This window comes from Carcharhinus amblyrhynchos, chromosome 35, assembly GCF_965287045.1.
Source record: "Carcharhinus amblyrhynchos chromosome 35, sCarAmb.v2.hapA, whole genome shotgun sequence".
Lineage (NCBI taxonomy): Eukaryota > Metazoa > Chordata > Chondrichthyes > Carcharhiniformes > Carcharhinidae > Carcharhinus > Carcharhinus amblyrhynchos.
This window is the reverse complement of record NC_137358.1, coordinates 10,146,833-10,169,766: the sequence shown is the minus strand read 5'-3', so window position 1 is coordinate 10,169,766 and position 22,934 is coordinate 10,146,833. Positions and strand designations below refer to the sequence as shown.

General features: G+C 45.2%; 1 protein-coding gene across 2 annotated transcripts in view; it reads left to right on the top strand.

Annotated features, from left to right (window-relative positions):
- The window catches only part of pla2g6 (phospholipase A2, group VI (cytosolic, calcium-independent)), a 79,640-nt gene that overhangs the window by 742 nt on the left and 55,964 nt on the right, over positions 1-22,934 (top strand). For both annotated transcript variants that reach the window (XM_080217508.1, XM_080217507.1), the window contains exons 2-4: positions 4,432-4,555; positions 6,294-6,508; positions 19,091-19,306. In XM_080217508.1, the coding sequence (XP_080073634.1) occupies positions 6,306-6,508; positions 19,091-19,306 (419 nt within the window). In that variant the 5' untranslated portion in view covers positions 4,432-4,555; positions 6,294-6,305. The remainder of the gene's footprint in view (positions 1-4,431; positions 4,556-6,293; positions 6,509-19,090; positions 19,307-22,934) is intronic.

Sequence of the window (22,934 nt, the reverse complement as noted above, 5' to 3'; positions counted from 1 at the left end):
CAATCCACCTAACCTGCACATCTTTGGACCTCCGGGTGTTCCGATTTCCTCCCACAGTCCAAAATTGTGATTCTTTGATGATAAGTAAGCTTCCACCAGGCACCCACACTACATGGGCTGAAGGGGTTATGTTATGGTTGATCAGGTTCAGGTTTAGCTGAAACTCACTGGCGTTTAGGAGAATGAGAGGTGACCCTTGTGAAAAGTATAAGATCCTGAGGGGGCTTGACAGAAGAAGTGTTGAGAGGATGTTTCCCCCTCATTGGAGAATCTAGAATTTGGGGGCACTGTTTAAAGCTTTAGATCAGCCATTTAAGCATGAGGTAAAGGGAATGTATTTCTCTTGGGTTGGGGGATAGGGTGACATTAGCATTTGGAATTGTCTTCCTCAGAGAGGAGTGGAGACTGTGTCATTTAATGTATTCAAAGCTGAGTTGGACAGATATTTTTGATCGACAAAGGAGTCGTAGAAACTAGAAGCCATTCGGCCCTTCGAGCCTGCTCTCCTGTTTATTTTGATCATCGCTGATCGTCAAATTCAGTATCCTGATCTCTGCGTTCTTCCCATATCCCTTGATCCCTTTAGCCCCAAGAGCTATTTATGTAATTTCTTCTTGAAATTAGAGTATGTTTTAGCCTCAACCACTTTCTGTGGTAGTGAATTCCACACATTTGCTACCTTCTGGATGAAGAAATTTACCCCCCCACGCCTCCCCCAAATGGGGAAGATTACTTTGTCTAAGTTTCTATGAGCCCTTCTCTCACTGTTCTAAATTCCAGTGAATATAATCCCATGGAGACCATCAGGAAAGTGGAGTTGAGGCCGCAATCAGTAATGCAGCTGGCTTGACGGGCCAACTATACAAGACATTGGTGAGGCTGCACCTAGAGTATTGTGCACAGTTTTGTGGAAAAATGTAATGGCATTGGAGGCAGTTCAGAGGAGGTTCACTAGATTGATTCCGGAGATGAGGGGTTTATTGTATGAAGAGAAGTTAACAGTTCAGGCCAATGCTCTCTGGAATTTAGAGGAATGAGAGGAGATCAAATTGAGATATATCAGATGACAAAAGGAAAGGATAAAGTGGGGTGGATGTTTCCTCTTGTGGGGCATTCTAGGACGAGAGGGCATAGGCTTAGGATAAGGGGTAGCAAATTTAAAACAGAGTTGAGAAGAAACTACTTCTCCCAAAGGGTTATGAATCTGTGGAATTCGCTTCCCCAAAGTGCGATGGATGCTGGGACAGTGAGTAAATTTGAGGAGGAGTTAGACAGATTTTTAATTGGTAATGGGTTGAAGGGAGAGAAGGCATGATCGAATGGCAGAGTGGATTCAATGGCCTAATTCTGCCCCTATATCTTATGAACTTGTGGCTCCTGGTGCTTGTGTTGGGTTCACAAGCGTAACCCTTGGCACCAGATGTCACCGGGTAGTTGATGGGGAGCGGGGCTACTTTACTATTCAATTTTGGGAGATGGTGACCAGTTTTTTTCTGGCAACCCAATCGGTGGGCAATTTTGATCCAGCCCGTGCTAGAACATGAGATGATATTCTTGATCAGTGCGGAGGCATCGGAAATATTTGTTGTCGACTCTTGCTAGAAATCTTGGGGTTGGTTGCCTGGATACAGAGTTCCCTGCTATTTTCTCTGAGATTTGCTCTGTATCTTGCTCCAAGCAGCTCTTGACAGTAGCAGAGCACGCCACGGCCTGGTAAATACCTTGCAGGGTGGGCTGGCATCAAAAGAGAAATGTTATCCTGGGACCCACTCATGTAACCTTTGAGCGTAACTACACATATTCTAGAACTGGGTCCATGTTCTTGTTTATTCATTCATGGGCTGGGCCAGCATCTATTGTCCCTCCCTAATTGTTGTTACGGGCACCCGGTGCGGAGGGGAGCGTGGAAGGACCTCGTGAACCTGCTCCTGGGCCTAGCAAGGCGTTCCATCTACCGGTCCAGGCAGCAGGCGATTGAGGGGGGTCATTCAACCTGACTGTCTGCTCCTCTACCGTGGCTTTATTTGCAGCCGGGTGTCCCTGGAAAGGGAACATGTGGTTTCCAAGGGCATCGCTGATGCCTTTTGTACTCGCTGGGCACTGCAGGAACTGGGGTGTATTACTGACCCTTTTAATCACATTTTAATTTGATGTTTTAAGTTTCCTTCCTGCTTTGTTTTGGGTGGTTCCCCACCTTTTAGGGAGCTGCCCTTTTTGAATTGTCCTTAAGTTGATTTTGTTTATTTGGTTGGACACAAAAAAAATGTCCCTAATTGCCCTTGAAGTGAGTGGCATTTTCAGAGTGGCATTCCAGAATCAACCACAGGGATCTGGAGTCACATGCAGGCCAGACCGGGTAAGGACAGCAGATTTCCTTCCCTGAAGGACATTGGTGAACCTTTTGAGTTTTTTCGACAATGGTTTCATGGCCATCATTAGATTTTTTAATTGCAGATTTTTATTGAGTTCAGATTTCACCATCTGCTGTGATGGGATTCGAACCCGGGTCCCCAGAAAATTACCAAACACTCCTGTTTTGGACGTTTTGCATTTCAGCATGAGAATGAGAGGTGACCAGATTCAGATTGGGGAAGGTTTAAGTTTATTTATTAGTGTCACAAGTAGGCTTACGTTAACACTGCAATGAAGTTACTGTGAAAATCCCCTAGTTGCCACACTCTGGCACCTGTTCGAGTACACAGCAAGAATTTAGCATGTCCAATACAGCTAACCAGCATGTCTTTCAGACTGTGAGAGGAAACTGGAGCACCAGGAGGAGCCCCTGCAGACATGGGGATAATGTACAGATTTCACACAGACAGTGACCGAAGTGGAGAATCGAACCTGGGTTCCTGGTGCTGTGAGGCAGCAGAGCTAACCACTGTGTCACCACGTCACCCAACGTTTTATTTTACTATCAGCTTACATATTTTTCTAATCACAGGCCCTGGATAACCAGAATACTGTTCAGAAGTCCAAAATAATGCAGTGTGTGAACTTTGCCAGGCGACAACGCAGTGCTGTCATAACTAAACCAAACAATAACCACCTTGATTTATTTAATCCACATTGAACTTCAGTTCTGAACCCTCTGAGCAACATTAGCTGGGATTTGCGTAGTGTCTTAAGCCATTCTTTAAATCTTAAATTGGATTGCTGTGATTCACCGCAATATGTACAGCGCTTCCTATCTCTCTCTTTGATTGGAGAATTGAATTCAAAACTGAGTAAACATGTTGGACTTATCAGCAAAATACAACTTCATATTCAAATCTTTTCAATGTTATGCTTTGCTGTATTTGCATACAAGGATATACAGATAGGAAAATTAGAATGCCCTAGGTTACTTCTACATTTCAAAAAACAAAAGTAGGTACTTCTGTATTTTTCTCCACCCATCCTCGTTCTAAGACCCATTCTGCAAGTAAAGAGACTTGGGAAGTGGAGTATGGTAGAGGAATAACCTCCTTTTGGAACAGCTAATTTGATCGATTTGCTGTCTCTTCAGTCCAAAGATGTGCAGGTTAGGTGGATTGGCCATGCTAACTTGCCCGTTAGTGTCCAAAGATGTGTAGGTTAGGTGGATTGGCCATGCTAAATTGCCCCTTAGTGTCCAAAGCTGTGTAGGTTAGTGGAGTGGCCGTGCTAATTAGGCCCCTTAGTGGTCCGGGATGTGAAGCTTAGAGGGATTAGTGGGTTTAATATGTGGCATTATGGGAATAAGGCCTGGGTGGGTTTGTTGTCGGTGTCTGCCCCTTTTCCTCTCTTTCGTTCTTTACAATGTGGCACACTGGCACGTTGGTTAGCATTGCTGCCTCACAGCATCAGGGACCCAAGTTCCATTCCGGCGTTGGGTCACTGTCTGTGTGGAGTTTGCACTTCCTCCCCGATCCTGCGTGGGTTTCCTCCGGGTGCTCCGGTTTCCTCCCACAGTCCAAAGATGTGTGGATTGGCTGTGATAAATTGACCCTCGTGCTGGGCAGGTTAACAGGGTAATCGTGTGGGGTTACAGGAATAGGGCCTGGGTGGGATGTGGTCTGTACAGACTCGATGGGCTGAATGGCCTCCTTCTGTACTGTAGGGATGTGACGATTCTATGATTTTACTATATTAACAGTGCTTTATAAATAACAATTGTTGCAGACCCATGACTCTATATTCACTGGTCTTTAGATATTAGAAAAATGCACTTGACACTGAGTCAGGTTGTGTGGGGAGACATAATTTGCAATTCCAGCAATGTAGGTTCTCTGATTTAGAATTTGATGGGTTCGGAGAGATTATCTACAATCTGAGAGTATAATGGAATTAAAAATTATTTTAAACCTCTAGCACTAATGTCCCAAGGCTTTGCTGTAAATTGGATTTCACTAAGCCTGATTTCCACATTGCTCTCACTGACTCACTGCCATCTTGTGTTGCCTTGAGCAGGTACTGAATATATGCCAAGAAAAGTAAAACTCTGCAGGTGCTGGAAACCTGATATAAATGCAGAGGAAGCTGAAAGTACTCGGTAGACAAGGCGGCGTCTGTGGAGAGGGAAACACCTTCTCAGGTCAGTGAACTTTCCTTTTATTAGTGTCACAAGTATGTTTACATTAACACTGCAATGAAGTTGCTGTGAAAATCCCCTAGTTGCCACACTCCATTGCCTGTTTGGGTACATTGAGGGTGAATTTAACGTGGACAGTGCACCTAACCAGCACATCTTTCGGACTGTAGGGGGAAACCGGAGCGCCCGGAGGAAACCCGTGCAGACACGGGGAGAACGTGCAGACTCCGCACAATCGCCCAAGGCCAGGAATCGAACCTGGGTCCCTGGCACTGAGAGGCCAAGGTGTGGAGGTGCCGGCTTTGGACTGGGATAAACACAGGCAGCAGTGCTAACCACTGTGCCATGGGTTTGCTGAGCATTTCCAGCTTATATTTTCTGTTTTTATTATATGCCAGCATGAGAAGTAGAGACGTGGGGCCCAGGAGCGATAGTGCATGCAGCGGGCAGCAGGGCACTCCCTTGCTGAAGTGTGGAATCTCAGCTGTGCTGCAGTCAGCAAATGGGCGGCACGGTGGCACAGTGTGTAGGTTAAACTAAAGGTTTGTAGGTTTGAATGTTGCTCCAGACTCCAGCACTCAATCCATGCTTGGCCCTCTCAGTGTAATACTAAGGAAGTGTTGCACCGGTCAGGGGTGGATCGTTCAGCTTTTTTTTATTCATTCGTGGGACATGGGCCTTGCTGGTCGGCCAGCATTTATTGCCCATCCCTAGATACCTCTTGAGAAGGCGGTGGTGAGCTGACTTTTTGAATCTCTGCAGTCCGTGTGCTGTAGGTTGACCCACAATGCCGTTAGGGAGGGAATTCCAGGATTTTGACCCAGCGACTGCGAAGGAATGACCGATATATTTCCAAGTCAGGATGGTGATTGGCTTGGAGGGGAGCTTGCAGATTGTGGTGTTCCCATGTATCTGCTGCCCTTGTCCTTCTAGATGGAAGTGGTCGTGGGTTTGGAAGGTGCTGTCTACGGATCTATTTTGCTACAGTGCATCTTGTGCATAATATACACTACTGCTACTGAGTGTCGGTGGTGGAGGGAGTGAATGTTCGTAGATGTGGTGCCAATCAAGCGGGGCTGCTTTGTCCTGGATGGTGTCAATCTTCTTGTGTTGTTGGAGCTGCACCCATCCAGTGGGGAGTATTCCATCACACTCCTGACTTGTGCCTTATAGATGGTGGACTGGCTTTGGGGAGTCAGGAGGTGAGTCACTCTCCGAAGCTGAGATGTTAAAATCAGCCCCAGTCTGCCCTCTTGGGTGTGTGAGATTCCTGCTGGACAAGGTTTTCAGAGGCAAATGGGAAATATAGAACTCAACACAAAAGGATAGCCACAACTTTATTGAGCGGTGGAGCAGGCCTACTTCTGCTCCCGTTTGGCACGGTCCTAAAAGATAGCACGGAAGCAGCGCATGAGGGTTCGTCTTGGTTCTTTATCCTTCAGTCAGCATCAGTAAAACACACAATCTGGTCATTATCGCCATGCTGATAGTAGGAGTGTCCTGTGTGCAAATTAGCTGCTGCGCTGACTACCTTACACTAGTGATTACAGCTCATACGCACGTCATTGGCTTTGGGATGTTGTGAAAGGTGGAATGAAAATGCAAGTCTTTTGTGATGCCAGCTTGTGGAGCATCTTTAAGTCAATGAAAAGGCAATGATTATCAATTTTTTTATCCTCGTACTTTTGCACCCATCACCCCCCCTTCCCCCCTCCCCCCCTCCCCCCCCTTCCCCTTGCAGGTTGTTGGCGGGATGCAGTTCTTTGGCCGTCTGGTAGAGACACTGAATTCTGTGACCAACCTCTTTGCCAACCCTTACCGTGTGCGGGAGGTCCCACTGTCTGAGTATGCGCCGCATCGCAGAGTTATGGACGATGGTCGAGTGGTGCTCTATCGAACTGCACAGTCCTGGGACTGTTTGCTCATCAGCCCAAAAGCCCCGCAGAATGCTTTCAGGTGAGAACTTTCTTTCCCTAGGAATTGAGAACTAGAATTGCATTGTTCCCAGGTTGCGTGTGTAGTCCTCTTTGCATGGTGAACTGATTCCTGAGTGTTATCCTGGGTTGCTCTCCTTACAGTAGAGCACAGGGACAAGAGAATCCAGAAGAACCCCTTGTGGGAAGGATGTTAAAAATATTTTCTAAAGTTTAATTATTAGTGTCACAAGTAGGCTTACATTAACACTGCAATGAAATTACTGTGAAAATCTTCTAGACGCTACACTCCGGTGTCTGTTCGGGTACACTGAGTGAGAATTTAGCATGGTCAGTGCACCTAATCAGCACGTCTTTAAGACTGGGAGGAAACTGGAGCACCTGGAGGAAACCCATGCAGACACAGGGAGAACATGCAGACTCCACATAGACAGTGACCCAAGCTGGGAATTGACCCCAGGTCCCTGGTGCTGTGAAGCAGCAGTGTCAACCACTGTGCCACCATGCCAATATGTTTTCTGTTGCATTTGTGTGCCTTAGTGATTGGGATCACTGGCGATTCCATGGTGCTTGAAGTGGAGGCCTCAACATATTTTAAGCATACAGGAATCTTAAGTGGAAAACCCCTTCATTCTACAGCAGAATGTAGCAAAGCCTGTAGCACATACAGTTTAAATAGAGGCCATTCATAGCAGTTATGCATGCAGAGAACTGTATACAACATCTTTGTGATTACGGGCTGTTGCAAAGTGCCTTGCAGCTACTTGAGCATTCTTAAAGTGTAGCCTCTTTTGTCATGTGAAGAAATGTAGGGGAGGGGATGGCCTAGTGGTATTATCGCTGGACTATTAATCTGGAAACTCAGCTAATGTTCTGGGGCCCTGGGTTCGAATCCCGCTGCGGCAGATGGTGAAATTTGAATTCAATTAAAAATATCTGGAATTAAGAATCTACCTATGACCATGAAACCATTGTCGATTGTTGAAAAACCCTGCTGGTTCACTAATGTCCTTTAGGGAAGGAAATCCATCGACCTTAATCTGTCTGGCCTACATGTGACTCCAGATCCACAGCAATGTGGTTGACTCTCAGCTGCCCTTGGGAAACTAGGGATGGGCAATAAATATTGGTCAGCCAGTGACGCTCTTGTCCCATGAACGAATTAAATAACACTCTGCTATCTTGACCTTTTAGCTGATAGAACTTTGGAAAGTGCCTTGGCAAGCGATGCCCGAGAATGAATAAAAAAAAAGATAGATCATCTATCTGTCCTGAGAGAAGTTAGTTGAGGGATAAATATTGTCCAGAACACCACGGGAAATTCCTCTTCGAACCATGTCATGGAATATTTATTGTACTTGATTCATAAGATATCTGAAAGAATGTGACAAACATTTCAAAATGGCTGTTAGAGAGTGCAAGAATATTCAGGTTTTTTTTACATAGATCATGTTGTGTTCAGATACAGTCAGAATGGCCATCACACATGGAACAATGGTATTTGCTGTCTGTGTTGATCATGTTGCATGCTGAGCTGCTTCACTACAATTATGACACACGTAATATTCACTCTACACATTCAACGTGAGTCATACAATCCGAGGGGGTTCTATACAATTTCTAGCCCCTTGGTTTCCCTTCGATAGTAAATTACTGTCACGCTGACATCCTTCAGTCGCCGTCTCAATTCTGACTCGAAGGAAGCCCCCCACCACGCACACACACAAAAACACCCCTGCTCCCCAAACAACCACTCTCTCACTTGCTCTCGTCCTCTCCGCTCTCGCCCTCGTGCACGTGGGCACTCACTCAGGCACACACAAAACAGGATCTTTTATTGTCAGGGCTATCAGTTTAACATAGCATTTGAAAAACAGCAGAGCAGTAGAGTCATAGAGGTTTACAGCATGGAAACAGGCCCTTTGGCCCAACTTGTCCATGTTGCTTTTCTTTTTCAAAACACCTAAGCTAATCCCAGTTGCCCGCAGTTGGTCCATATTCCTCTATACCCGTCGTGCCCATGTAACTATCTAAATGCTTTTTTAAAGACAAAATTGTACCTGCCTCTACTACTACCTCTGGCAGCTTGTTCCAGACATTTATCACCCTCTGTGTGAAAAAATTGCCCCTCTGGACACTTTTGTATCTCTCCTTCTCGTCTTAAACCTATGCTGTCTAGTTTTAGACTTCCCGACATTTGGCAAAAGATATTGACTATCTGATCTGTGCCCCTCATTATTTTGTAGACATCTATAAGATCACCTGTCAGCCTCCTACACTCCAGAGGAGAAAGTCCCAGTCTATCCAGCTTCTCCTTATAACTCAATCCATCAAGTCCTGTAGCATCTAGTAAATCTTCTCTGCACTCTTTCTTGTTTAATAATATCCGTTCTATAATAGGGTGACCAGAATTGCGCACAGTATTCCAAGTATGGCCTTACCAATGTTTTGTACAACTTCAACAAGACGTCCCAACTCCTGTATTCAATGTTCTGACCAATGAAACCAAGTATGCTGAATGCCTTCTTCACCACTTTGTCCACCTGTGATTCCACTTTCAAGGAGTTATGAACATGTGCCCCTAGGTCTCTTTGTTCTGTGACTCTCCTTAAAGCCATACCATTAACTGAGTAAGTCCTGCCCTACCAAGATGCATCACCTTGCATTTGCCATTCGTCAGCCCACTGGCCCATTTGATCAAGATCCCATTGCAATTGGAAATAACTTTCTTCCTGTCCACTATGCCACCAATCTTAATATTATCTGCAAACTTACTAACCATGTTTCCTATATTCTCATCCAAATGATTAATATAAATGACAAATAACTGGACCCAGCACTGATCCCTGAGGCACACCGCTGGTCATAGGCCTCCAGTTTGAAAAACAACTCTCTATAACCACCCTCAGTACTGCACTGATGTGTCAGCCTAGCTTTGGGGCCCAAGTGCCTGGGTTAGGTTTTGAACCCACGAGGTGAGATTTCCAGCACTACGAAAATGAGTTAGTCATTCCTGCCTGTTAGTACGCTCTGAAGGCGAGGGCAGAAGTGTGGAAAATGAAACAGACAGATAGGTGGCATGGTTAGAGACCCTTCATCTGATCCATTCTGACGTAAGGTCTGCACCTGAAACACCAATTTCCTGTTTGTGTTGTGTCCGACCTGTAAATCTTTCCTACCATTCTGGTTTTGTTTCAAATTGGATCAACTCACATGATCTTTAAAATATGGGAGGCTTTTTAATCAACTGTGACAGAGAACAACATGCAAAATCTAGCTAGAATTAAAGAACACCTTAAACAAGTTGTTTCAAAGAGTCAGTTTTTTTATTTGTTCACAGGACGTGCAGGTTAGGGTGGATTGGCCATGCTAAATTGCCCCTTAGTGTCCAAAGATGTGCAGGTTAGGGGGATTAACGGTGTGGGGTTAATGAAATGGGACCTGGGCTGGCCTGGCTAAGATGCTCTGTCGGAGAGTCAGTGCAGACTTGATGGGCCAAATGGCACTGGAAAGATTCTGTGTGAATATTGCAGAGAATCCCTACAGTGCAGCGGGAGGCCATTTGGCTCATCAAGTCTACACCAACTGCAATCCTATCAGGCCCTATCCCCGTAACTCCACGTATTTACCTTGCTAGTCCCCTACAGCTTAGGGGCAATTTGGCATGGCCAGTCTACCTAACTTGCACATCTTTGGAGTGGCAAAGTCTTGTTGCTGGCAATGCTTATCGCCTAACTCTAATAAATATCTTTATTAAACTTAAATTGGATTAACTGAAAGAAGAACAGAATTTAATTAGAAAAGAATTTTGAGTTGCAACCAAGCTACTTGATGCTGTTAATAAATAGGCAATAGTTTAACATTCTCTCTGCTAATAAAATGTTTGACTCACTCAGTTTAATGTCATTGTTTAAAAAAAGTGGACTAAAGTATTTCATAGAGACTCATGAGCAATACTATTCCAGCCTTTAGTAATAACGTAGGACCCCAGGTCGCTGTTTAGTCCTGACTGTCAGTTGAAAGAATACCCTTGATGAGGAGAGACATTTTGTACATTGTCCAAGGGGCAACAGCCTCAGCACACACGAGGATGGCCTCAAGTGGGATCTTGGGTTCGTGTCACACTATCTGTCACCCGCATGATTTGGCCTGGACTTGCAAAATCTCACTAACTGTCCTGGCTGGAGTCAATTCACACCTCTTTAACCTCTCTCCAGTTGCAGTGTCCGTACCTGTAAAGACTTGATTACCTGCTAAGACTCGCATTCCAACCATTATCTTGTAATTGAGTTTGTATCTACATTTGCCCTGTTTGTGAAACAAATCCTGATGAAGGGTCAGCGCCCTGAAAGCTCGTGCTACCAAATAAACCTGTTGGACTTTAACCTGGTGTTGTGAGACTTCTTACTGTACATCTGCAGAGAGCACCACCTGTTGATGGGCAGTGCACACGGCTGTGAGGAGTTCATTGTTGGAAGATGTAATGTTTGGAATGTTTGCATTTACTTTGTTTAATATATATATTTTTAAAACTTGCCAAAAATCTGTTGCACAAACTGTCATGTGGAAGCAATGTGCAAACCTCCGTAAATTTAAAAACAAGTACAGCACTTGAATATATTTGCCGCTTGAAAAATCTGCACAGGGCTGAAATGCAAATTATGTTTTTTCTCTGCAGTCAATGACTCATCAGCAAAATTGCCTTTTCGGAAACCACACTTTCAAAAAGCCACTTTTCTTTTACAATTTTGTTAGTGAATCATTAATTATGGCGAAAACCAGGCTTTCCCCTTATTTGTTTTTCTTTAACCTTAAAGAGGAACTGTCAGCCTTTGCGGCAGTGAAGGACTGCCTGACTCACCTAGTGCCACTGTTCTTCTTCCTTGTATCAAAATTGAGCCGTTTACTTACTGAAATTCCTTCCTCCAACCAGTTCAATATAACCTGTGCAATGCGCATTTTAAAACAAAAGAGAATTGCTTGGTATATTGACGAGTGTGGCTTTTTTTAAGTCAGTATCTCACAAGAAAAGACTATTTATCAGTCACAAGTAGACTAGTTGCCTTGGAGTAGGTGGTGCTGTGCTGCCATCTTGAACCACTACAGTCCATGTGTTGTAGGAACACCCACAGTGCTGTTACGAAGGGAGGTCCAGGATTTTTATAGAGTGACAGTGAAGGAACCATGATATAGTTCCAAGTTGGGGTGGTGAGTGACTTGGAGAGGAATTCGTAGGTGGTGGTGTCCCCATTGCTTCTGCTACCATTGTCCTTCGTGGTGGTAGAGGTTGCAGGTTTGGAAGGTGCTGTCTAAGAAGCCTTTCTCGGCCTTTTGGCTAAGGTCAAGTGTAGTATCGACATGCTGTGCTTGGTTGAAGTCATTAGGTTACATTTCAGCTTCATTTGAAGCAATTTTTAAAAATGGCATCTCAGCCATTTGGCTAAGATGCAAATGAGATCAAGTCTCAGAGGAGGAGCTATGCCTGCTCCAATCAGCTTGGATCATGGAGATCAAGCCCAAGACGGGAGGTGAGAGCCCTGTCTTGTCAGCTTGGATCGGGATTGTCTCAACTTGATGAGTCTATGAATTGGACTTGATTGGATTGAATTGGATTAAAAACAAAAAAAAAGGAGCCTTGAGTTGCTACAAAAACATCTTGTAGATATGACACGCTGCTGCCATTGTGCTTCAGTAATGGAGGGATTGAATGTTTTTTGTGGTAGTGGGTTGCTTTGCCCTGGATGGTGTTGAGTTCTTGAGTGTTGTTACACCTGCATTCATCCAGGCTAGTAGGAGGAGATTTATTTATTAGTGTCACAAGTAGGCTTACGTTAACACTGCAATGAAGTTGAAAATTCCCTAGTCGTCACACTCCGGCGCCTGTTCGGGTACACTGAGGGAGAGTTTAGCACGGCCAACGCACCCAACCTGCAGGTCTTTGGACAACAGCAAGAAATGATAGGCTTGCAGAACCTGTTTGGATTACTTCCTTGTTCATCATAGATGACTGCACGGTCTTAGAGTTTATTACAGATTTTCATGACTTGTCCTATCTAGAATGCAAGTCCTAGGCGTGCCAAATCCCCATTCCCAAGGGTTACCTCTGCTGCTAATACCTGCTTTCGAAGATCAGATTGTTGTTTAAGCAGCTTGTGATTTAACTTGAGCTTAAAAACCTACACCGACACTCCAGAGGGAGTGCTGCACTATTGCAAGTGCTGCCTTTTGAATGCAGGGTCACACCCCATCTACCTTCTCAGGTGGATGTTAAAAGATTCTATGGCCCCCTTTCAAAGAAAGCAGGTAAATCCTTGGTGTATCCAGGGCAATATTTATCCCTCAATCAACATCATTGGAAAGCAGCTGATCTGGTCATTATCACATCGCTTTTGTGGGAGTTTGCTCTGTGCAAATTGCTTGCCCTGTTTCCTACTTTATAGCAGTGACAATATTTCAGTGGCGGAGGGGGTGTGAGGCACTGTTATTCAGTTGCTGGATAGCAAACCTGAATACGAAATTTGTTAATCTCAACAGCCTGGAATACAAATTAGTAGGGTGGTAGACTGAAACTTTCCACGTGAAACCTAAGGCTCAGTGTTCAGCACATCTTGATACCACACAAAGAACTATAGAAACAAAAGTCTTTTTTCCCGCTTTTCACCATTTATTGGTATTTTTAAGTTTTGCTAGTTTAACTCCAGTGAAATCCATTCTACCACAACTCACACAATGCCCCTACTTTCTCAGACGACTAAGGAAATTTGTCTTGTTCTTTACAACTCACCAACTTTTACAGATGCACAATAGAAAGCACTTTTTCCAGTTGTATCACAGCTTGGTGTGGCTCCTGCTCTGCCCAAGACCGCAAGAAACTACAAAGGTTCGTGAACGAAGCCCAGCCCATCACGCAAAACAGCCCCCCATCCATTGACTCTGTCTACATTTCCCATTGCCACGGAAAAGCAACCAGCATAATCAAGGGCCCCACACTCCCTGGACATTCTCTCCCACCTTCTTCCATCAGAAAAAAGTCTGAGCTTACTTGTGACACTAATAAATAAACTAAACAATGGCTGAGGTTGGCAATGACCAAGGTAGTGTGATTAGGTTGACAGCACTTCTGTCAGTTTGCCCCTGTACCAGGATTGGTGTAGTTTGTATCAGGGTTGTCTAACTGGATGTAGAGGAGTCACATGTGGCATTAAAGTCCTTTGAGCATAGGCAGCTTTATCCTGTTAGTGCTTAAAGCTCTGATTGACTGGTCTATCCTGATTGGGTGCACCTATGCTTTCTTGCTGGATACATTCAAACCTGAGCACTCGCTCTGTTTACATTAGTAACTTGGGATGCAACTTAGCTGGTAATAGATTTAACCTGCACATACAAAGCCTGAGGTTCAATGGTACACACCTATGCAATCAGACAGGGCAGCATCGTGACACAGTGGTTAGTACTGCTGCCTCACAGTGCCAAGGACCCCGGGTTCGATTCCTGGCTTGCGTTACTGTCTGTGTGGAGTTTGCATGTTCTCCCCATGTCTGCATGGACTTCCACCGGTTTCCTCCCACAGTCCAAAGATGTATGGATTAAATGGATTGGCCATGCTAAATTTCTCTTTAGTGTCAGGGGGATCTAGCTAGGGGAAATACAAGGGGTTACGGGGATAGGACCTGGGTGGGATTGTGGTCTGTGCAGACTCGATGGGCTGAATGGCCTCCTTTTGCATTGTAGGATTCTATGACCTACGCAGACTATACTGAGATATATTGCCTCACAGAAGATTCAGTAACCTAAAAGGTATTTCTAATGTATCTAGATGGTTCAGTGCAAAATATGCTTTTTCAAAAGCAGTTGGGAAGAACTGCTTGAAAACCTTTGCATTGTGGCATGAATCTTTAGCTGTGTTAAACCAGGCTGATGGGGCCTCAGTCTAGCATTTTGTCTGAAGGACAAAATCCACGTCATGTAGCTCTTTCAGACTTGTTTCATGTAGGTCCAACATAATCATCACAGATTAGACCTTTGTCTTATCTATTGGCGCTGGATTCAAGCCCAGATTCCAGAAGTGCAAAGACAGTGTTCCTTGGGTTATTTGTTTTTAAAACTGTATTTTGCATTGTTAGCCCGTGTTGCATTTGGAAAGCTCAAGGCACAGGAACTGGAGTGGGCTGAAACTTGAAAGCCTGTTCCATTTGTTCATGGTGCGTCAGTCCCATCTACCCACCTTTGTTTCATGTTGTTTGCCACTCTGAACCCAACAAAGTTGATCATCCTCCATTCTCCATTTTGAAAATTTCCGTTGACGGTGCACCCACACAGCCTTTTTGTTACAAGCTACCCCAGCAATTATTGCCCATCTCTAATTGCCCTGGAGTTGGTGGTACTGTGCTGCCATCCTGAACGAATGCAATCCATGTGTTGTAGGAACACAGTGCTGTTAGGAAGGGAGGCCCAGGATTTTGACCCGGCCACAGTGAAGAACCCATGATATAGTTCCTCGTCAGGCTGATGAGTGACTTGCAGGGGAACTCAGAGGCGGTGCGATTCCCATGTATCTGCTGCCGTTGTCCTTTGCGATGGTAGAGGTTGCAGGTTTTGAAGGTACTGTGTAAGGAGCCTTGAGTTGCTACAAGTACATCTTGTGGATATGACACACTGCTGCCATTGTGCATCAGTAACGAAGGGATTAAATGTTTGTTAAATGTGGTGCCAATCGATTGGATTGGTTTGTCCTGGATGGTGTTGAGCTTCTTGAGTGTCGCAGTCATCTAGCCAAGTGGGGAGTAGATTTTAAAGTTTATTCATTAGTGTCACAAGTAGGCTTACATTAACACCACACTGAAGTTGAAAATCCCCCAGTTGCACACTCTGGCACCTGTTCGGGTATACCGAGGGAGAATTTAGCATGGCCAATGCACCTAACCAGCATGTCTTTTGGACTGTAGGAGGAAACCAGAGCACCCAGAGGAAACCCATGCACACGTGGGGAGAACATGCAAATGCCACACAGACAGTAACCCAAGCTAGGAATTGAACCTGGGTCTCTGGCACTGTGAGGCTGCAGTGCTAGCCACTGTGCAGCCCCCATTGCACTCTTGAGTTGTGCATTGTAGATGGTGGTCCGGCTTTGAGGCGTCGGGAGGTGAGATATTCACTGTGGAATTCCCAGAGTCTGTCTGCTGTTGGGTGAGAGTGTTGCAGTATTACAGATCTGCACCCCTACAGAGGAAGTAGGCATTTGACAAGGTACTAAACAAAAGGCAGCTGCACAAGATAAAGGTGCACAGTGTTACGGGTAATGGATAGAGAATTGGTTAACTAACAGAAAGCAAAGACTTGGGGGTAAATGGGTGTTTTTCTGGTTGGCAATCAGTGACTAGTGGCGTGCCTCAGGGATGAGTGTTGAGACCACAATTGTTTACGATTTACTTTGATGATTTGGAGTTGGCAACCAAGTTTACTGTCATCTGTGAACTTTGACACACTGAGATGAGTGACAGAGCAAAGTGTGCGGAGGATGCTGAAAGTCTGCAAAGGATGTGGATAGTCTAAGTGAGTGGGCATTGGTCTGGCAGATGGAGTACATTGTTGGTAAATGTGAGGTCATCCATTCTGGTAGGAATAACAGCAAAATAGACTAGTATTTAAATGGTAAATAATTGCAGCATGCTGCTGTGCAGAGGGACCTGGGTACCCTTGTGCATGAATCACAAAATGTTGGTTTTATAGGTGCAGCAGGTAATTAAGAAGGCAAATGGAATTTTGTCCTTCATTGCTAGAGGGACGGAGTTTAAAAACATGAGGTTATGTTGCAGCTGTATTAGTGTTGGTGAGGCCATACCTGGAGTACTGTGTGTAGTTTTGGTCTCCTTGTGAAAGAATAGACTGGCACTGGTGGGGGTATAGAGGAGATTCAGGTTGATTCCGGAGTTGAGAGGGTTGGCTTATGAGGAAAGAATAATTAGATTGGGACTATACTCACTGGAATTTAGAAGAATGAGGGGGATCTTACAGAAACATAAAATTATGAAGGGAAGGGATAGAAGCAGGGAGGTTGTTTCCAGTAAAGTAAAAGTAAAGTTTATTTATTAGTTACAAATAAGGCTTACACTAACACTGCAATGAAGTTACCGTGAAATTCCTGGCAGGGGCATAGCCTCAAAATAAATGGGAACTGATTTAGGACTGAGTTGAGGAGGAGCTGCTTCACACAAAGGGTTGTGAATCTGTGGAATTCCCTGCTCAGAGAAACAGTTGAGGCTACCTCACTGAATGTTCTTAAGGCAAGAATAGATAAATTTTTGAACAGTAAAGGAATGAAGGGTTATGGTGCGTGGGTGGTTAAGTGGAGCTGAGTCCATGAAAAACAGCCGTGATCTTATTGAATGGCGGAGCAGGCTCGAGGGGCCAAATGGCCTACTCCTGCTCCTAGTTCTTAAGTAGTTTCTCTGAAACTACCATATTTAATTCCTTCATCATTTTAAACGCCTGCCTTAAGTTACCCTTTCACTGCTAGGGAATGCAATCAAGGTTTATACAACCTGTCTTTGTAACTTGATCTTTTGTGATCCGTGGTGTCACTCTGGAGAATTCGTGCTTGTTCTGCTTCCAAGGTTAGTATACTTCCTCTGGGGTTGGTGCCTAAAAAGGAATGCATTACCCCAGATGGGATCTGAACAAGGCTGTGGGTAAACTAAAGCATGAGTTCCTAACTGTTGAACATCAACCCTTTCGTGATAATGCCAATATTCCAGGAAACTTTTTTGCTTGTACAATGACACAGTTTCCTGGGGAAAACCATTGGCCTCATTCCTCTGGTTAGAGCGTGAATTCTTTATCCCCATTTTCTATTTGCTGCCACCTGACCATTTACTGACTCATAGCACAAGTTTACCTCCAGTTAAGATCATAAGAAATAGGAGCAGGATTAGACCGTTCAGCCCATGTCTGCTCCGTCATTTGATCATGGCTGATAAGTTTCTCAACCTCATTCTCTTGCCTTTTCCCCTTAACCTTTGATCCTCTTGCCAATCACGAACCTATCTATCTCTGTCTTAAAGACACTCAATGACCTCCACACCCCTCCTGTGGCAATAAATTCACCACCCTCTGGCTGTAGAAATTCCTCCTCATCTCGGTTCTAAAGGGTCGTCCCTTTACTCTGAAGCTGTGCCCTCAGATCCTAGTCTCTCCTATGGAACATCTTCCCCACGTCCACTCTATCTAGACCTTTCAATATTCTGAAAGTTTCAATGAGATCTCCCTCCTCATCCTTCTAAATTCCATTGAGTACAGACCCAGAGTTCTCATATGTCAAATCTTTCATCCATAGAATGATAGGATCCTAGGGTGCAGAAGGAGGCCATTCAGCCCATCGAGTCTGCACCGACTACAATCCCATCCAGGCCCTATCCCCATAACTCAATGCATTTGGCCTAGCAAGTCCACCTGACTCTAAGAGGCAACTTATCATGGCCAATCCACCTAACTTGCACATCTTTGGATAGTGGGAGGAAACTGGAGCACCCGGAGGAAACTCACTCAGACATGAGGAGAACATGCAGACTCCACACAGACAGTGACCCAAGCCGGGAATCGAACCTGGGTCGCTGGCACTGTGAGGGATCATTCTTGTAAACTTCCTCCAGGGCCAATACATCCTTCCTTTGATATGGGGCCCAAAATTTCCTACAGTACTCCGAATGTGGTCTGACCAAAGCCTCATACAGCCTCAGCCGAACATCCCTGCTTTTGTATTCTAGCCCTCTCGAAATGAGTGCTGGCATCGCATTCGCCTTCCTAACTCCCAGCTCAACCTGCAAGTCAACCTGAAGAGAATCCTGAATTGGGGCACCCAAGTCCCTTTCTGCTTCCGATTTCGGAATTCTCTCCCCATTTAGACAATTCCGTGCGGCCTCAATTTTCCCGAGTAATTTATTGGGGCCTATTGAGGTACATAAAGCAACATCAGTTGGTGGTGCAAAGCACAGTCAGCAGGCAGTTGGGTTGGCAGCAAAGAAGTTTATTTGGCTGCAATTTTCTCCTTTCCTTGAGTGAAGCTGCTCTGTGGTATAAACAAGATCATTTAACCAGCAGGAGAGGCATTGCAGTACATGCTGAACTCCTTTTAAAAACAGCTCCAGTGCTACCAGCGCACTGTAATGAGCGCTCAAAAAACTGCAGTTCAAACTTCTGAGTCAGAAAATGCTTTTTTTTTGAAGCGGATGGATTCTTGCCTCAAAGTCACTGCCTGCCCAAATATGGAAGGGGAGACTGAAGGAAAGGAGCAAGCCATTTCATTAAAAAGTGATTTACTTGTGGTGAGAGACAGTAGATTTCAAAACTGAGATGAGGAGGAACTACTTCTCGCAAGAGGGTGGTGAATTTGTGGAACTCGCTGCCCCGTAGCGCGATGGAGTCCGAATTGTTGAATGATTTTGAGAGAGATGGATATATTTCTAATCACAAAAGAAAGGGATGTGGGGACCAGGTGGGGAGGTGGATTCGAGATCAGCCATGATCTGATTGAATGGCAGAGCAGGCTCCAAGGGTTGAATTTGCCTGCTTCTGCTCCTAATTCCTCCGTTCCCTTGTGTCTTCACAGGTTGTTCCAATTGAGCTCTGAGGTGGAGGCACGAACAGTGTTCTTGCAGTTTGCAACAAAGCTGAGACCATTCTACGAGATCTCGCCGGACGTGCTGAAGGTTGAGACTGTGCAACAGTTGACCGACTGTTTGCGAAGCCACCCAAACTGGCCCTTGGCTCACGTAGCTGTAGAGATGGGCATGAAGGAGAGCTTCCGTCACAATCATATTATGTGGTAATGGATTTGTATTTGGCAGGCGTGCGTGCATGTAACTGACCACTCTTTCCCACCCCACCGCCACCTTAACACCATGCTTCCCAAGTCCAATGATCTCAGACTTCAGACTGAATTATGAGTGATTCTTATGCAGTTACTGAATGGGTTGATACTGCATGTGCTTTGTCCCCGTCTCCTACTTCTAGGTAAATACATGGCTGAGTACAACCCTATCTGAAATTCAGCTCTGGCGAAAGATCATCCAGACTCGAAATGTTGCCTCTATTCTCTGTCCACAGATGCTGGGATTTTCTAGCATTTTATGTTTTTGATGTGCCTACGTGTGCATGCCTGCCTGTGCGTGCATGTCTGCCTGCCTGCGTGTGTGCCTGCGCTTGCCTGCCTGCGTGTGCATGTGTGTGTTAGCTTAGGCTGGTAGAGAGCTCAAAACAGTGCTTGATGTGACAAATGAGCATGGCAGAGTGGAGGTGTAGGTGTGTTCTTCTGAGATTGAGGGAGATGGAACAGAGCAGATGAGTTTTTGCTTTAAAAGTAGCACACTGTGCACATGAATGCTAAATGCTGACTTTACTGTGACACACTCCGGCACCTGTTTGGGTACAGTGAGGGAGAATTTAGCATGACCAGTGCACTTAACCAGCGTGTCTTTTGGACTATGGGAGGAAACCGGAGTACCTGGAGGAAACCCATGCAGACGGGGAGAACGTGCAGACTCTGCACAGCTAATCATCCAAGCCGGGAATCAAACCCAGATCCCTGGCGATGAGAAGCTACAGTGCTAACCAGAGGGAAGAAAGGCATATGGACACTGCGGTTATGTTGTAGGGTTTGATGTTGATGGGATTGCTATGCTGGATGAGCCAAGGATTCGTTACTCATTAGATAGTAAGAATTGGAAGGGAAAAATGAGAGCAAGAGTTATTCTTGGTGATGCTAAGTATTATCAAGACTTTCGGAACCAGTTTAACGCTTATTTCTTTGGCTCAGATGGGTATACAATTTGTTTAGGTCTCAAAGACAAACAGGAAAAAATATGATTGTATTCGGAGAAGATTGAGAAAAGACTGGAGTAGTCAGAGACTGTATCTTGCTATTTCATGCATGCTTTTGTTCATTCATTTGTGGGAGGTGGGCAGCATTGACTAGGCCAGCAGTTATTGCTCATCGCTAATTAGAATCATTGAATCAAAGAGTACAGAAGAGGCCCATTAGCTCTTTCGAGTCTACACTGGCACCTTTCACCTAATCTCATTTACCAGCACTTGGCCCATACCCTTGAGTGTTATGGTGTGCCAGTTGTCCTTGAAAAGGTGCTGGTGAGCTGCCTTTTGAACCACTGAAGTCCACAGTGCTGTTGCGAAGGGAGTTCATAAAATCATAGAATACCTACAGTGCAGAAGGAGGCCATTTGTCCTATCGAGCTTGCACAGACACCATCCCACTCCAGCCCCTATCCCTTAGCTCCACATATTTTCCCTGCTAGTTCCCCTGACACTAAGGGGCAATTTAGTATGGCTAGTTATCCTAACCAGCACGTCTTTTGGATTGTGGGAGGAAACTGGAGCACCCAGAGAAAACCCACGCAGACATGGGGAGAACGTGCAGACTCCACACACACACAGACACACACACACTGACCTGAGGCCAAAATTGAACTTGGGTCATTGGTGCAGTGAGGCAACAGTGCTAACCACTGTGCCACCATGCCGTCCTTCCAGGATTTTAACCCAGTAAAGGATTGGGGGTATGTTTCCAAGTCAGGATGGTTGTGACCTGGAGGGGAATTTGCAGACAGTGGTTTCCATGTGCGATTGCCTAGTGGTATTATTGCTTTGCTATTAATCCAGAAAGTCAGCTAATATTCTGGGAACCTGGGTTCAAATCCTGCCACAGCAGTTGGTGGAATTTGAATTCAATAAAAAAATCTGGAATTAAGAATCTATTGATGACCATGAAGCCATTGTCGATTGTCGGAAAAATCCAGTTGGTTCATTGATATCCTTCGGGGAAGGATAACTGCCGTCCTTACTTGGTTTGGCCTACATGTAACCCCGGAGCCACAGCAATGTGGTTGATTCCCAGCTGCCCTCAGACAACCAGGAATGGGCAATAAATGCTGGCCAGCCAGTGACACCCACTTCCCACGATTAATAAAACAAAAGATCTGTTATCCTTGACCTTCTAGTTGTAGAGCTTGTGACTCTCGACTGGCCTCTGAAATAAGAACAGAAGAACTAGGAGCAGGAATAGGCTATCTGGTTCCTCAAGCCTGCTCCGCCATCAATAAGGTCATGATTGATCTTCTGGTGGACTCAGCTCCACTTACCTGCCCACTCACCACAACCCTTAATTCCTTTACCATTCAAACATTTATCTATCCATGCCTTAAAAACATTCAATGAGGTAGCCTCAATGGCTTCACTGGGCAGGGAATTCCACAAATTCATGACCCTTTGTGTGAAGAAGTTCCTTCTCAACTCAGCCCTAAATCTGCTTCCCCTTATTTTGAGGCCATGACCCCTAGTCTTAGTTTTACCCCCAGTGGAAACAACAACTCAGCTTCTATCTTATCGATTCCCTTCATAATCTTGTATGTTTCATCAGATCTCCCCTCATTCTTCTGAATTCCAATGAGTATAGCCCCAGTCTAATCAGTCTCTCCTCTTGAGCCAACCCTCTCAATTCTGGAATCAACCTAGTGAATCTCCTCTGCCCCCCATCAAGTACCAGTATATCCTTTCTCTAGTGATGGAGACCAAAACTGTACACAGTGCTCCAGGTGTGGCCGAGGCCAAGAGAGACAGTCGGTTCACGGGAAACTAGGGATGGGCAACAAATGCTGGCTGAAAATAGTGACGTCCAGGCCCCAGGAATGAATGAAGAAAACATACTGTCTGACCTACTGAGTGTTTTGAGCATTTTCTGTTTTTGTTAACAGTTATTAGCTATTTGCTTTAAAGAGTCACTGCTTTTTGTAAGAAATGGTCAGGCACTGAGTCTCTAACTGTGCCATGATTTCTCCCATCTGGCATGTTCTGGGTTGCACTGATGTTAGGACTGGCTGGTGACGTGGTGGCATGGATAGAGAGCTTGAGGGCAGGTTATCCTCTGTGCCATTTCAATGGTTGTGTGTCAAGTGGGAGAAACTGAGAAAAGGCTGGGAAAACCTGCAGCTCTAAGCAAAAGGTAAAGGACCTCTGAGGAGTTGCCGAGGGAATCGTGAATGGGACAATCGAGTGGGCAGTGAGGCTGGATCAGTCGTGAAAGATTGTCCAGAGATGTGCAGGTTAAGTGGATCGACCATTCTAAATTGCCCCTTCATGTCCAAAGATGTGCAGGTTAGGTGGATTCGCCATGCTAAATTGCCCCTTAAGTGTCCAAAGAAGTGTAGGTTAGGCGTATTGGCCAGGCTAAATTGCCCCTTAGTGTCGTGGTACGTGTAGGTTAGAGGGATTAGCGGGGTAAATATGTGGGGGTTAAGGCCTGGGTTGGATTGTTGTCAATGCAGACTCAATGGGCCGGATGGCCTTCTGCACTGTGGAGGTTCTATGATTTCTATGAAAGCTGAGCAGATGCTTTGCTCTCCCTGATAGCGAGGGAAGATTCTGGATGAGCAGTATATGAG